We start from the raw sequence: 14,277 nt of genomic DNA on the forward strand, positions 1-14,277 counted from the left end.
AGAAGAGGCCATCAGATCCTCTGGAACTGGAGTTATAGACAGTTGTTAGCTGCCATGTGGGTGCTAGGATTTGAACCCCAGTCTTCTCCAAGAACAGTCAGTGTTCTTAAGCACTGAGCCATCTCTTCGGCCCCTTCAAATAGTTCTTAAAGAATTAAAAATACAAAAACTAGACTAGCAAGGGTGGGGGGGTGCAGTTTAGTGTAGAGTATTTGAATGGCATGTACAAACCCCTAGGACAATATCCAGTACATCAAAAAAGGGCTGTTCTGTTTTTTTTTTTTTTTTTTAAATGGAATAGAGTTATGGTGGTATACAGGGAGGCTGAGCAAGAAATCACAAGCTTGAGGCCAGCCCAGGCTACACAGAGATCTCTACCTGATACTGTTTCAAAATGACAATCCAGGAGATAGGAGATGCAAAACTTAGACAAAAATCAATGAGCTAAGTAACAGAGAGTGGAGAAAGCAACTGTCTGGTTTCTGTTTATTCCTCACAAAATAATTTTTAAAATAGCTTAAGTGAGGCCAAGGACGTAATTCAGGGGCAGGTGTTAGTTCAGTCTCCAACTCCACAAAAGAACAACAACAACAAAAACAAACAAAGGGCCAGCTTTTAACCCACGAGGGTTAAAAGCGCTTGCCACTTGACTGTTTGATCCCTAGAACCCATGCATAAAAACCACATGTGGTAGCTTAGTCTGTAATACAGCTACATTACTCTAAGGCACAACAGAAGGCAGACAGAAGAATCTTAAAGGGCCAACTCTACCCACATTTGCTAGAAATACCTTCTTAAATTCAGTCTTCATCAAATAATAAAAAATGCAGTCTCCAAAAGCTCAGTCCTACTTTGACAGATGCTTCCAGTGATGACTCAGATGCATGTGTATAAACACTGCAATTTCTGTTCAGATTTCTACATCCTAAAGCTGTGAAAGAAGGAAATCTTAGCATGATCTGCTTGTCTCTCAGCACCGTTCATTATAACCTACATATGTCTATTTGAGCTGAACCAGAATGACTGCATTCTAATTATGACTGGTTCTGGGCTTATGAGACTGATGGTTTGTGATGGCAGAATTGCAAAGCTATGATTCACAGTAAGTTGTTTTTAAAAAGAGCCAGTGGCAATTAAAAAATGTAAAAACAAAACAAAAGCTTATTAGAAAACTGCAAGAGGAAATGGAAAGAGCTGTTTCAGAAATGGTGAGAACATGATCACAACGAAGTGCACAGCAGGGAATTAACAGAAGCCCACAAAGTGACACAGTGAGCTTCAATAAGAAAGTCCAGGCTGCCTCATGGTAACAGTTTTCAGCTCACTGCAGAGACTTATCCAGGGCCACTCCAACCAACTAGTCTTCCTGTGTGCCTCATCATCTTAGTCTCTTCTGCTTAACCACAGCACCCTCCCGTCCTGAGAAGGGAAGGGTTGAAAGTGCAAGCCACCACCAGTCACCACCATTCTTTAGCTATGCTTGGTAGCCCTTCAGAACACCCCACCTCTTATCAGAGGCTTTGACAATTTGACTTGCCTCTCAGCATCTCTTCTCTTAAGCATCTCTGGCCCCCAACTGGAGAAAAGGGGAACATGCACACTGTGATGGGCCAGTCAATGATATAATGGGACCAAATCCACCATCCATTTGTCCATGGGCATTTTGTGAGGCCGCATGGACAAGAATGACTGCATGTCATAAGTTAGAGAGAAAAGGAAGTTCTAAAATTTAGAGTTGCCCAACACGGGATATCCAAAGAAATATACCCTTCTGACCACCTCACCATCCCTTTACCCACAAGGGAAACAGTGATGATAAGGTCTGAAGAATGAAGACTGCATCTTGGAGCTGGAGAGATGGCTCAGCGGCTAAGAGCACTGGCTGCTTTTGCAGAGGACCCAGGTTCAGTTCCCAGCACCCACACACGGCAGCTAACAACTGTCCTTAACTCCGGTTCCAGGGAATCTGATGTTCTCATCTCCGTGGCCACTAGCCATGTACATGATATACTTACATACATGAAGCCAAAACACTCATGCTGTTTCCTGGCCCAATTTGAGGCAGTTGGGTTGACTCTGCTCTGAAGTCAGCTTTAGTCCAGCAAATGTTCAGGACACTGGCTCACCTCTCAGAATGCCCAGTTCTAGACTCGGCCAGTCTGGACAGATCTTCAGGCTCATTTAAGAAATGCTTCCTGTGGCCAGTCCCCGAACTAAACACCATATCATCACTTCCCAGCTACTCTAAGTATGATGGTCCACATCTTCAGAGGCAGATGCCATGCTTTACAAAGCACGGTGACACAGCTGTAGAGCTGAGAAGGGTTGCCTGTGCCCATTCAACTCCTAAGCTAAGATCTTTAAGCTTCTCTTAGCTACGCTTCTAACCAGGGCTGAAAACGCTTTGGACAAACGAGAAGCCACCATGCAAGAGACTGGCCTTGAGCAGGGCCGACTGCCCCACTTAACACTCGCTGCTCTCCCCTACTGCCCTTCTTTCCTTTTTTTTTTTTTAAATGTGTATGCGTGTATCGCTTGCATGTAGGTTAAGTGCACCCGTGTCATGCAATGCCCGTGGAGGTCAGAAGAGGCTGTCAAACCCCTGGGACTAGAGTTATGGACAGTTGTTAGCTGCCATGTGGGTGCTGGGATTCAAAGCCAGGTCTTCTGCAAGAACAACCAGTGTTCTTAACCACTGAGCCATCTCTGCAGCCCCCTTTCCAGTGTTTATGTCTACATTCACATTCACTCTTTTCACAAAGACTGACCGTGTTAGAGCAGTGCACTAACAGTTGTCCCTGCCCTCATCTTGTTACGCTGTACTTCCAGCCTCTAGTGCAATCTCTGGTAGTAGCTGCAACGGACAGCAATGTGTTCCAAAGAACTCCATCCGTGGGGCTGGAGAGATGGCTCAGCAGTTAAGAGCACCTTTCCAGAGGACCTGGGTTCAACTTCCGGCAACCACATCAGGCAACTCTATGTCCAGTTCCAGGGTGAGCTGATACTTCTGGCCTCTGTGGGCAATTGTACTCAAAGGCACATACCTACACACAGACACACACATACACATTATTAAATATATAATAAAAAAACTTTCAAAAAAATTCCATCAGTGACATCCTCACTAATAGGTCAACACTCCCCCACACTGCTGTGATTCCCATGCAGCGTTCCTGATAGGGCAGTCTCGGTGCTACCATACACAAGGCCACTACATGAAAACAAGTAAAATTTCTGACACTCCAGTATGGTTCCTGTTGGAACAATGCATACTTTAGATATCTTTAGGGATTTACATTTCTGTACAGAAAATAAAGCACAAGATGGCTATAATACTTGTTGTAGGTGGTGAACGCATGTGAGCAAAAGGATTTAAAGTCAGTTTTTATTTTAGAAATTAAAAAAAATCTAGTCGGAATTGGGGTCCTTCTTCTTTCTTCGCGTCCCTGTTTTTTCTTTGCCCTGTTCAGGGTGCTGTGCCAGCCACTCTTTCTGGAGCTGCTTCAGCATGTCTGGGGTAAGGAGTCCCTGCTGAACCAATCTGGAGGCCAGGGGCAGCTCCCCAGTGCTGGGGTCCAAGGGAGCCTCAGGTCTAGTCCCCACACTTTTGGTGCTGCGTGTCCTTCTTGTCTGGCTCTTTAGGGTTCCCGACATATGCATCTGGATCCCTGAGGGCAAGTTCTCCAGATTCAAAAACTTGTGTGACTCAGAAATTCTAATCAGTTTAGTGATATTGTGCACGCCATCTTGGATAACGGCATCCAGTTCTTTCTGGAGGTTTCTAACAGGGCCGGTATCCGGAAACATATCCATAAATCGGTAGCTGGGAAAAGGACAAAAGCATTACTGCAATAGTTCAGTCAATTGCAACAACCTACTGTTCCAACACTAACAATCCCTGTGTTCTACAGACTCTATCCAGTCCCTGTGCTCAACCTTGATTTCTGCCCCAACACAACAAGGCTGAGTCAGCACCCATCTCAGGGGATTCTAGTGTGCTCTGCCACAGGAACATGTTCCTCCTCTGAGTAGCTCTGCTCCAGAACAAGGCTCCTCAAATGTCAAGGTACAAGTTAATAGGCTGGGGATCTTGTTAAAATGCACAATATGGGCAGCATGATGGCTCAGGAGGTAAAGGTGCTTACTTCTCAAACCTGGTGACCTCATTGGATACCCAGAACCCAGGAAAAATATGGAAGGAGAGAATCAACTCCACAAAGTTGGCCTCTTAACCTACACACACACATTGTACATATGTGCCCCCCATCATACAAACACAAAATTTTTTTTATTTTTGAGATATTGTTTCCCTGTAGCCCCAGCTTGCCTGGCACTCACTGAATAGAACAGGCTGGCCTTGATCTCACAGGAATCTACCTCTTGAGTGTTGGAATTAAAGATGTGTGTCACCACACCTGGCTATAATTAAAAATTTTAAACATGTAGAAGAAGGTCTAGGATGGAGCCAAGATTCTTCTAAACAGTCCACTGGGTACCAAAGTTTTCAGACCGAGGACCATTCTCTCAGCAGCAATGGTCTAGCCTGCCTTCTCACTGGTCTATCTTAGGGAGACTCATTAAGAACTCACTCAAGTCTTTTGGAAATGAGTATAAACCAGACTCAAGTATCTCCATGGAAAACACAACACAGAGCACCTACCAAGTAGGTCACCAGTTTGAAAGAAGAACTCCCACCCATAAAATCTTTGATTGGCCCTAGCGTTTAGAAAAAATGAGAGCATATAATGGAAAAGGTTTGGTACCTTAGCCACAGGTAGAGATCAAAGACATCGTGGACAGCTTCAAGATCCATGAGGTCTTTAATATTCTTAGGTGGAAGTAAGGGCCACTTGATGTATCGGCGTAACCATGCCAACGTCAGGGGCTCATTCCTGCTGTACTGCCTGGCAAACTGAGAGAAGTTTGGTAAAATGAACCAGAAACCTCAGGTTTGAAAAGAAAAAGGAAGACAACACAGTAACTGTTGTTGTTTCAAAAGACAGACTTTAATCCCAGCACTCAGGAGGCAGAGGCAGGTAAATCTCTGTGAGATCAGAGGCCAGTGTGACCTACACAGCAAGTTTCAGGCCAGCTGGCAACTACAGGGAGACCCTGTCTCAAACTAGACAAAACAAATTAAAACAGGGCCAATGAGATGGCTCACTGGGTCAGAGCACTTTCTGATAAGCCTGGTGACCTGAGTTAGATCCCTAGAACACATGGGAAGGACAGAACCGACTCTTGCAAATTGCTCTCTGACTTCCACATGTACAATCATGGCATGCTTGCCACTGCACACAAAATACATAAATAAATAAATAAATCATTGTTAGGCATGATGGCATGAATCTGTAATCCCAGTACTTGGGAGGCTAAGGCAGGAGGACAATGAGTTCAAGATCATCCTAGGCAACAGAGCAAGATCCTACTTCAAGTTAAAAAGGCAAGGGGTCTGGCTGTAGCTCAGTGGTAGAGTACTTACCTAGAAAGCACAGGCCCTAGGTTCAATCCCCACTACCAAAAGGAAGTCTTTTTTCTTTTCTCGAAAGTCAAGGCAATAATGTGTGTATCAAAAGTTGTAGACTACCTTGTTAAGAGATTGAATGTAAAATGTCCTCCATAGGCTCATTTGTTTGAATACTTGTCCCTAGCTGGTGGCACAGTTGTGGAATCTTTAAGAGATGGGGCTGTGCTAAAGGAAGATGATCACTGGATGTTGGCTTTGAACTTTGAAAGCCGGACCCCACTTCCTGTCCACTTTCTGCTTCCCAAGTACTCCCACAAGATGACTAGTTGCCTCACACTCCTGCCACCATGCCTTCCCTGCCAGGATGAACTGCATCCTCTCAATTGAAAGCCAAAATAAACCTTTCCTTAAGTTGTTTTTTGTTAGGTATTTGGTCACGGCAACAAGAACAGTAATACATCTGTTAAGTCTTATTTATGGGTATGTGAAACTCTGAGCTAGGGGCAGGTAGTTCCAGAAGACACATTTCTCCCTCATCATGTCCCATATCCTCAAACAGAAGCTTAATTTTCTCTATCTTGTCAGTATCCTCCTTAATAAAATGAAACTTTTTGAGCTGGGGGTATAGCTCAGTGGTAGGGTACTTGTCTAGCATGCATAAGGGAATGGGTTCAATCCCCAGTACTTTAAAAAACAAAACAGAACAAAAAGAAACAAAAGAAAAAAAAAAATCCTTTGAAGGTGTCATGTTACAAAGCCGGTTGTGAGTTGATCCTAACTCTGCCTCCTAGTAGCTGTGTGGCCTTGGCCAGGTCACCACTCTGCTTCTGCTTCCTCACGCATAACATGAGACTACCTCATGCCTGTCTTGAACCACAAGACACTGGAAAAATGTGCTCTGAAAACTGTGCTGTAATCCAGGCTGGGTAGGGTACATCTCAGCACTCAGGAGGTTGGAGGTAGGAGGATCATGAGTTAAATTCACTTTTGGTTACACAGAGACTCTAAGGCTGGTCTAGGTTACATACAACTCTGTCTATAAAAGAAAAGGGGCTGCAGAGACAGCTTAGTGGGTAAAGTGCTTGCTAGGCAAGCATGAGGACCTGAATTCAGATCCCTCCAGACCACTCACATAGAAAGCTAAGTACAATACACATAAGTAATCCCAGTGCTTGGGAGGCAGAGACAGGTGGCTCCCTAGAGCTCACTGACCAGACAGCCTTGCTAAATTGCTGAGCTTCAGGTTCAGTGAGAGAGCCTGTCTCAAAACATAAGGCAGAGGGGCTAGAATTGGCTCAGTGGTTAGGGGCATGTATCACTCTGGCAGATGACCTGAGTTCAGTTCACAGTACTTATATCAAGCAACTCACTACTTGATAACTCCAGCAGTAATAGTAACTCTAGCTACAAGGAATCTGCCACTCTCTTTTGGACTCTGCAGGCAACCACACACATGTGCATGTACCCAATACAGACACAGATATGTACACATAATTAAGGTGAAGAGTGATAAAGGAAGAATCCCCACATCAACTTCTGGCCTCCACATGCATGCACACCCCACCCCTCCACATACATGTACATACATTCCCACCCCTCCATATGTATGCATACCCCCCTCACCCCTCCACACACAAATACATGAATAAAAGTTTAGAAATCTAAAAAGAGAAGGAAAACCATGCTGTACCTCAGACATTAGGCATTATTCCATATAACTTGTACTACAAACCCCATGTTTCATTTCTAAACTAAGGCAAATTATCTCTGTTTAACCTAAGCAAAATCAATACTTCAGAGAGGCGAGGACATTTTAGACCAACTGTGGCTTAACACTGTTATGATTTGCTGGAGGTAGTGTTACAGGCTTCTAATTCTAACACTTGAAAAACTGAAGTAGGAGGATTCTGTGTTCAGTCAGACTGGTCTACATAGCAAGTTCAAGGCCAGACTGGATTATAAAACAAGACTCTAGGGGGCTGGAGAGATGGCTCAGTGGTTAAGAAGCATCTGCTTAACTGCTGCTCTTGCAGAGGACCCAGGTTCAATTCCCAGCACCCACATGGCTGCTACGAACTGTCCTTAACTCCAGTTCCAGGGGAATCCGGAGCCCTCTTCTGACCTCCCTGGCATTGCATGACACAGATGCACTCACATACATGCAGGCAATACACTCAAACACATAAAATAAAAATAATTTAAAAAAGCCAATATGGTGGTACAAACCTTTAATCCCAGCACTCAGAAGGCAGAGACAGGTAGAGATCTGTGAGGTCAAGGCCAGCCTACATCATGAGAGCAAGTCTCAAAAATACAAAACACCACACACAAACACACAACCCCACCCCCAAAGAACAAAGAAAGAAGGAAAAAAGGAAGGATATAAATAAAGTTATGATTTTATTAAATTCAGTTGGGTACATCCCATTAAGTTTAACAAAAGACAAGTCGGACAGCCACGAAGGATGGAAATGTGACCTGCTGACCTCTGTGAAGTAGGACATGCATGAGTTCTCGAGTTCTCTTAAGCAATGACTTTAGTAGTTTTAGCCACAAGCAAGAAGTAGAAGCATAAAAGCTAGGTAGGAGGCCTCCCAGAGCGCTCAGGGAGAGGCTCACCCACTGAGACACGTCGTTCTAGCAGCTAGCCCTAAAGGAACTCTGTAGAACAAAATTCCAAAATCACCCTCCCAAGTGGCACCAGAGGCCACCAGGACCATTGAGCTCTTTATCGTTCAGGAATGATAGTCTCCCTTCCAAAAGGAAAAATCTCTAGAATTCACATTCTAAACTCTCAACAGAAGATTTGAGCAACTGCTGACTTACACTGTTCCAGAGATTCCTCTTACTCCGGCAAAAAGCTCCTACTTGGTTGGAACAGTTGCTTGATGGACAATGTAAACAAGGTCAAGGCCATGGGAGCCAGCTCTAGTCAGATGACTCCAGCATACAGCAGCTGAAGACTGTCCCATAACCTCCCCCCGCCCCCCCAATATCCTGGCTAAGTTCCACCAATTCCAGCAACAAGAAACGTATTTTCTAGGAAACCTAAACCCAGATCTCTAAGACATGCTATTAAGAGAAAAGGAAAATGGCAGGCTGCAGAATAATTCATTATCAATTGATGGGAAAATGCACCAACGAGACAAAACTGGGATTCCTACGGGTACATGTATACAGAGAGATGCAAAGGGAAACACATATGAAGACATAAACTAACAGCAGGCAGTTCTTCCAGATGCCTGGGCCAAGGGATGGCAGCCAATTTCAACCCATCTCTAATGTATTAATTTGGCTTAAAAAGAAAGTGTATTATTCATATATTTTATAATAATTTAAAAGGTAAACTTAGAGGCAGATTTGGTGGAATAGAGCCCATATGCAGAACACTAACCCTGCAGATGGCAGTGAGTCGCCAGAGAAGAGCCTGGAGTTCAGTGGGGTAGGGAAGGCATGCCAAGCAGGAGCTATGGGTATGCAAGGGCACAGGCAGGTAGGAAACAGCTCTACTGCTCTTCCTCCCAGAATTCTGTGCTCCTCTCAAGTCACAGACCCACATCCCACTGCAAATGGGTAAGGAAACTGAGTATTACCGCCACCTTTAATCTGAATCCCTCTAGCCACTGATTTAATTATTTCTGTTTTGGCTTTTTCACAGAGGCTACCATACAGGCTCAAGTACAAGGCAAGGGTGTCCCTCAAAAATTATCAGGTCACTTTAAGTTTTTTTTAATAAAGTTTCTCATACTTCAGAGTACTCTACCAAGTGTTTTACTTTGAAGTATTGTTTGGGGAAAAACACATCAATTTGGGACAATTCAAAGTAACATAAGCTAATGACGCACCTGTAACAGTGATGAGCAGACAAAAGGCTGCTTCTTGTTGATGGGGGCTGTGCAGAACACATACCTCACCCGTAGACTTAGCGGAATATGCTGGATCAACTCTGCAGAGAACTTAAAGTCATCCATATTGCAGACAAAATACTGTCCATCCACTTGTGAAAAGTCTACAAAAATATCCTGGGAGAAAAACATATAGGAAATTACTGGATGCCTCACTGGGTGTGAAGAAAGTAGTCAAATCCACAGAAGACCCCTAGCATGCTTCCAGAAAGCTGTTTTAAATTTCCCCCAGTCTCCCTAACTTGAAAAATTGGGCAAAACTCCTAGATAGCTGTTTTTGAGACAGTATCTCATTATGTTCCCCAAGCTAGCCCACAACTCTGAGGCCTTCAGCCTAAGCCTCCAGAGTATTAGGCTTACAGGGATGAACAACCACATCTTGCACTCCCAGAGTTCTGTGTTTTCACAGCAAAATAAATTTCACATGAAGCAACTACACAAGGCAGACTAACCACTTCCCCCAAGAGGTGAGCCAGTCAGTGACATAGATGTGCATTTCCACTTACAATGAGGTTGGACAGCGTTGTCTCAGGGAGATGGTAGGCAAACATTTCAATCTGCTCAGCAGTTGGATGAAGACCAGCTGCCTTCAGCGAAAGCAAAAGATGAGATAACCATGAGCTAATATTTTCTCACTTTTAAAGTGATTTTCTTCTAAAATAATGTCCTAGGTTTAGGCTAAGATCTCCCCAAATGAGTTCCATGCCAAGAATTTCAGTAATTTCAGGTGAGAGACATGACCATTTTTGCCATTTATTGCCAATTAGAAATGCTGATAGAATTAATAGAAATGATAGATTATATGTATAGTCTTTGGGTTATATTTCAGCCCTATTTCTAAAACCTACTATGATCTGACAGAATACCAAAAATGCCTTAAGGATAAAACAATTCTCCAAGTTTCCAGTGACTAAAAACTAGCAAGGAAACTCCAGTTACTTTAACCATGGCAATAAAATTTACATACACACATACATACACATAGAAGAAAATGTCTGCACTGGAGGTCAGTTATCTCTTTTTACAACACAGTGTTTAGCAATGCCCACAGGTAAGAATAAGGAAAAGAGTGAGAGAGAAAAGGTGAGGGGAGAGGTCAAAGACAAAGTCCCAGAGAGGGGCATCTTAATGTAAGAATGAGGAACGGGGAGAGGGCAGGGGGGCCAACTGCACAGGAGACACCTAGAGACTTAACACTCTTTTTTATTTATTTTTATTTTACATGTATGAGTGTTTTGCTTGCATGCATATAGATGCACCTATATCATGCAATGCCCTCAGTCAGAAGAGGTGTCGGATCCCCTGGAATTGGAGTTATACACAGTTGTTAGCCACCATGGGGGTGCTGGGAACCAAACCTGGGTCCTCTGCAAGAGTAGCCAGTGCTCTTAACTGCTGAGCCATCTCTCCAGCCCCAAGGAAAGCCTTCTTGATACAGTCTCCCTGACACAAAATTGTTTCTGAGGCAAGAGATGGGTGCAGGAGTGACTGTCCTCTACATAGAAGTAGCAAGGAACATGTTACACCTTACCAGTATAGGATCCACAGGTTTATTCAAAATTTCCTTTAATAGACCAAGGTCCTCACGATGCATTGTTGTAACCTCTCCTTCTTTAAAATGTGAGCCGAATCTACCGGCTCTGCCAGCAATCTGAAGGGCTTGCGAGGTGGTAATTGGTTCTAGTTCTTTCTCTCCCTTTTCATTGATACTGGGCTTTATAAGGGAGTAAAAAACAATTCTCCTTATGCTCCTGAAATAGAAATAAAAGTGATCCCACAGACTATACACATCCCTCTGTCACCTGGGCCAACACAGAAGTTCTCAGTCTGATTCTCATTTAGGCCCATCTAATCTTGCAAACATTTAAAAACTGAGGAAAAGTCAGGCATGGTGGCACACACCAATAATCCCAACACTTGGGAGGCTGAGGCAGGAGACCTATTATGAGTTTGAGGGCGGCCTGGGCTATACAGTGAGTTCTAGGCCAGCTTGGCAACAGAAATACAAAACAAAGTTTAAAAATTAAAAATAAGAAAAAGAGGAGGCAGAGGCAGGTGGATCTCTGTGAGTTCCAGGACAGCCTGGGGCTACAGGAAGACCCTGTCTCAAAAAGACCAAAAAAAAAAAAAAAAAAGAGAGAGAGAGAGAGTGGGGAGTGGTAGTGCACACTTTTAATCCCAGCACTTGGGAGGCAGAGGCAGGTAGATCTCCGTGAGTTCAAGGCCAGCCTGGTCTATATAAGAGTTCCAGGCAGCTGGGTCGACAGGGAGACCCTGTCTCAAAAAGAGCCCCACCCCACCCCAAATAAGAGGCTTGTTGGTAATTCTTCTTCCCTTCAAGCAATATGTTTTTAGGGGTTTTTTGTTTGTTTTAATTTGGTTTTTTGCTTGGTTTTCCTATAGCCTCAGCTGGCCTCAAACTCACAGAGATCCTCATGTCTCTGCCTCCCAAGTGCTGGAACTGTATGTAGGACATACCACTATGCCCAGCTCTTAAGCAGTATGTTTTAGTAACTGTGTATATTTACAAAAAAAAAAAATAATAACTGCACTTTGAGTGGGTGAACTATATGATACGGAAATTAACAAGCTACAGAAAATGGCTTCAAATAAAATGTTTTCACACTATGTTACAAAGTTAACCATGCCAGAACAATGGCAGACCCTGTACTCCTAGGTACTTGAGACGCTGAGGTAGGATTGCCTGAATCCAGCAGTTTGAGGCCAGCCTGGACAATACAGTGATACTACCATCTAAAAACAAAACACTACAAACAAAAGAACCAAGCCAAGAGCTCAAGGACAGTTTGGGCTACAGAGTAAGTTCAAGGGATGGGAAAGCCTGTGCAACTTAGCAAGACTGTTTCAAACACGCACACACACACAGACACACAGATTTAGAAGCTAAGAACTATTGGTAGTTTTTTGATTCATAATAGTCTAGTTGTCTTTGTTACAAAGAGCAGAACATTAGGCATAACACTGCCATAAGTAGAGATAATGTTTAGTGCCCCCACCACCCAGCCTTCATACAAACACACAAGGGCTTGAACATCCAGTGACTAAGAAACTGAAAATTAGTGAGGTAACACTTGGTCATTTCTAGTAGAGGGTAGCACTCAAAAATCCTAGTGCTAGCATGGTGTGGTAGCACACACCTTTAATCCCAACACTAGGGCGGCAGAGGTGGGCAGATCTCTGTGAGATGGGGATCAGTCAAACCAAGGTCCAAGCCAGTTGGTGCTACAGGAAGACCTTATCTCAAGAAAAAAAAAACCAAAAAAAAAACCCCCAAAATTTTAGTGCTGTCAGGTGTGGTGGTGCACACCTTTGGTCCCAGCACTCAATAGGCAGGGGCAGGTATATATCTGTGAGACCGAGGCCAGACTAGTTTACATAGTGAGTTCTAGGCCAGCTAGGGCTACAGAAAGACCCTGTCTAAAAAAATTTTTAAATAAAATAAAACGACCGACTATAACCCTAGATCCAGAGGAACCAGTGACTATACCCAAGGGGTTGGGGAAGAAATTCAATGAAGGTATAACTGTGGAAAAGTACAGCTATATCAAGAATGTGAAAAGAAATAAAAATGACAGGATTCAATAGACATCTTTCATTAATAACTTTAAATATTAACGGACTGAACTCCCCAGTCAAAAGACACAGACTATGTGAATGGATTAAGAAACAAAACCCATCTTTTTGTTGTGTGCAAGAAACCCATCTCACTTTCAAGGACAGGCACTATCTTAAGATGAAAGGATGGAAAAAAATATACCAAGAGAGGTATTAAGAAAAAAGCAGGCATTGCAATTCTAATATCTGACAAAGTAGACTTAAACTAAAACTAATCAAAAGAGATAAAGAGGCCCACTTCATTCTGATCAAAGGAACAATAAATCAAGAAGATATTACAATCATGAACATATATTCACCAAACTCTGGTGCAAGGCCTCTTCATTCTGATCAAAGGAACAATTGACCAAGAAGATAAAACAATCATGAACATATATTCAACAAACTCTGGTGTACTCAACTTCATAAAAACAATACTACAGGACTTTAAGACCCAGATTAATCCCAACTCATTTATAGTTGGGGACTTCAATACCCCAATATCTCCATTAGATAGGTCAACAGGGTAGAGCATTAACAGAGACATCTGAAATAAACAATACCATATATCAAATGGACTCCACCCAAGCAACAAAGGACATACTTTCTACTCAGTGCCCCATGGAACCTTCTCCAAAATCGACCATACACTGCAGCACAAAACAAACCTCAACAAATACAAAAAGGTTGAAATAATTCCATGCATTCTATCAGATCACAATGCAAAAAGCTTACAATCAACACCAGAAGAAGTCCTAGTCGAAATAAAAGCATTCCCGGAACTAAATGAAAAGGACATAACACAACAAGACCTCTGGGACACACTGAAAGCGGTCCTTAGATGGAAGTTTATAGCTATAAGTGCCTACATTAAAAAAATCAGAAAGAACACAAATAAACGACTTAACATTGAAACTCAAGACACTTGAAAAGCAACAATAAATGAAACCCAAACCCAGCAGACAAGAAATAACAAAAATCAGGACAGAAATTAATGAAATAGAAACAAAGAAAACAATACAAAGAACGAAGGAATCCAAGAGCAGGTTCTTTGAAAAGAAAAACAAGATTGACAGACCGCTAGCCCACTTAACCAAAAGAAAGAGTACCTCCAAATCAACAAAATCAGAGATGAAAGAGGAAACATCACCACAGACACCAGAAAGATACAGAACATTATAAGGGAATACTTTAAAAACCTATATGCTACTAAATTTGAAAACCTAAAAGAAATGGAAAGATATCTAAAGGCATGGGAACCACCAAAACTAAACCAAGAAGAGATTAACA

The 14,277-nt window shown here is 42.9% G+C and overlaps 1 protein-coding gene across 1 annotated transcript in view; it reads right to left on the bottom strand.

The window, feature by feature from the left end:
* Positions 1-3,371: 3,371 nt before the first annotated feature.
* The window catches only part of Supv3l1 (Suv3 like RNA helicase), a 32,506-nt gene continuing 21,600 nt past the window's right edge, over positions 3,372-14,277 (bottom strand). The window contains exons 11-15 of the mRNA XM_008827812.3: positions 10,904-11,123; positions 9,879-9,959; positions 9,313-9,489; positions 4,764-4,912; positions 3,372-3,823 (exon numbers count right to left, since the gene is read on the bottom strand). Of these exons, the coding sequence (XP_008826034.1) occupies positions 3,409-3,823; positions 4,764-4,912; positions 9,313-9,489; positions 9,879-9,959; positions 10,904-11,123 (1,042 nt within the window). The 3' untranslated portion in view covers positions 3,372-3,408. The remainder of the gene's footprint in view (positions 3,824-4,763; positions 4,913-9,312; positions 9,490-9,878; positions 9,960-10,903; positions 11,124-14,277) is intronic.

Source organism: Nannospalax galili, unplaced genomic scaffold (assembly GCF_000622305.1).
Source record: "Nannospalax galili isolate Female #2095 unplaced genomic scaffold, S.galili_v1.0 scaffold853, whole genome shotgun sequence".
Classification (NCBI taxonomy): domain Eukaryota; kingdom Metazoa; phylum Chordata; class Mammalia; order Rodentia; family Spalacidae; genus Nannospalax; species Nannospalax galili.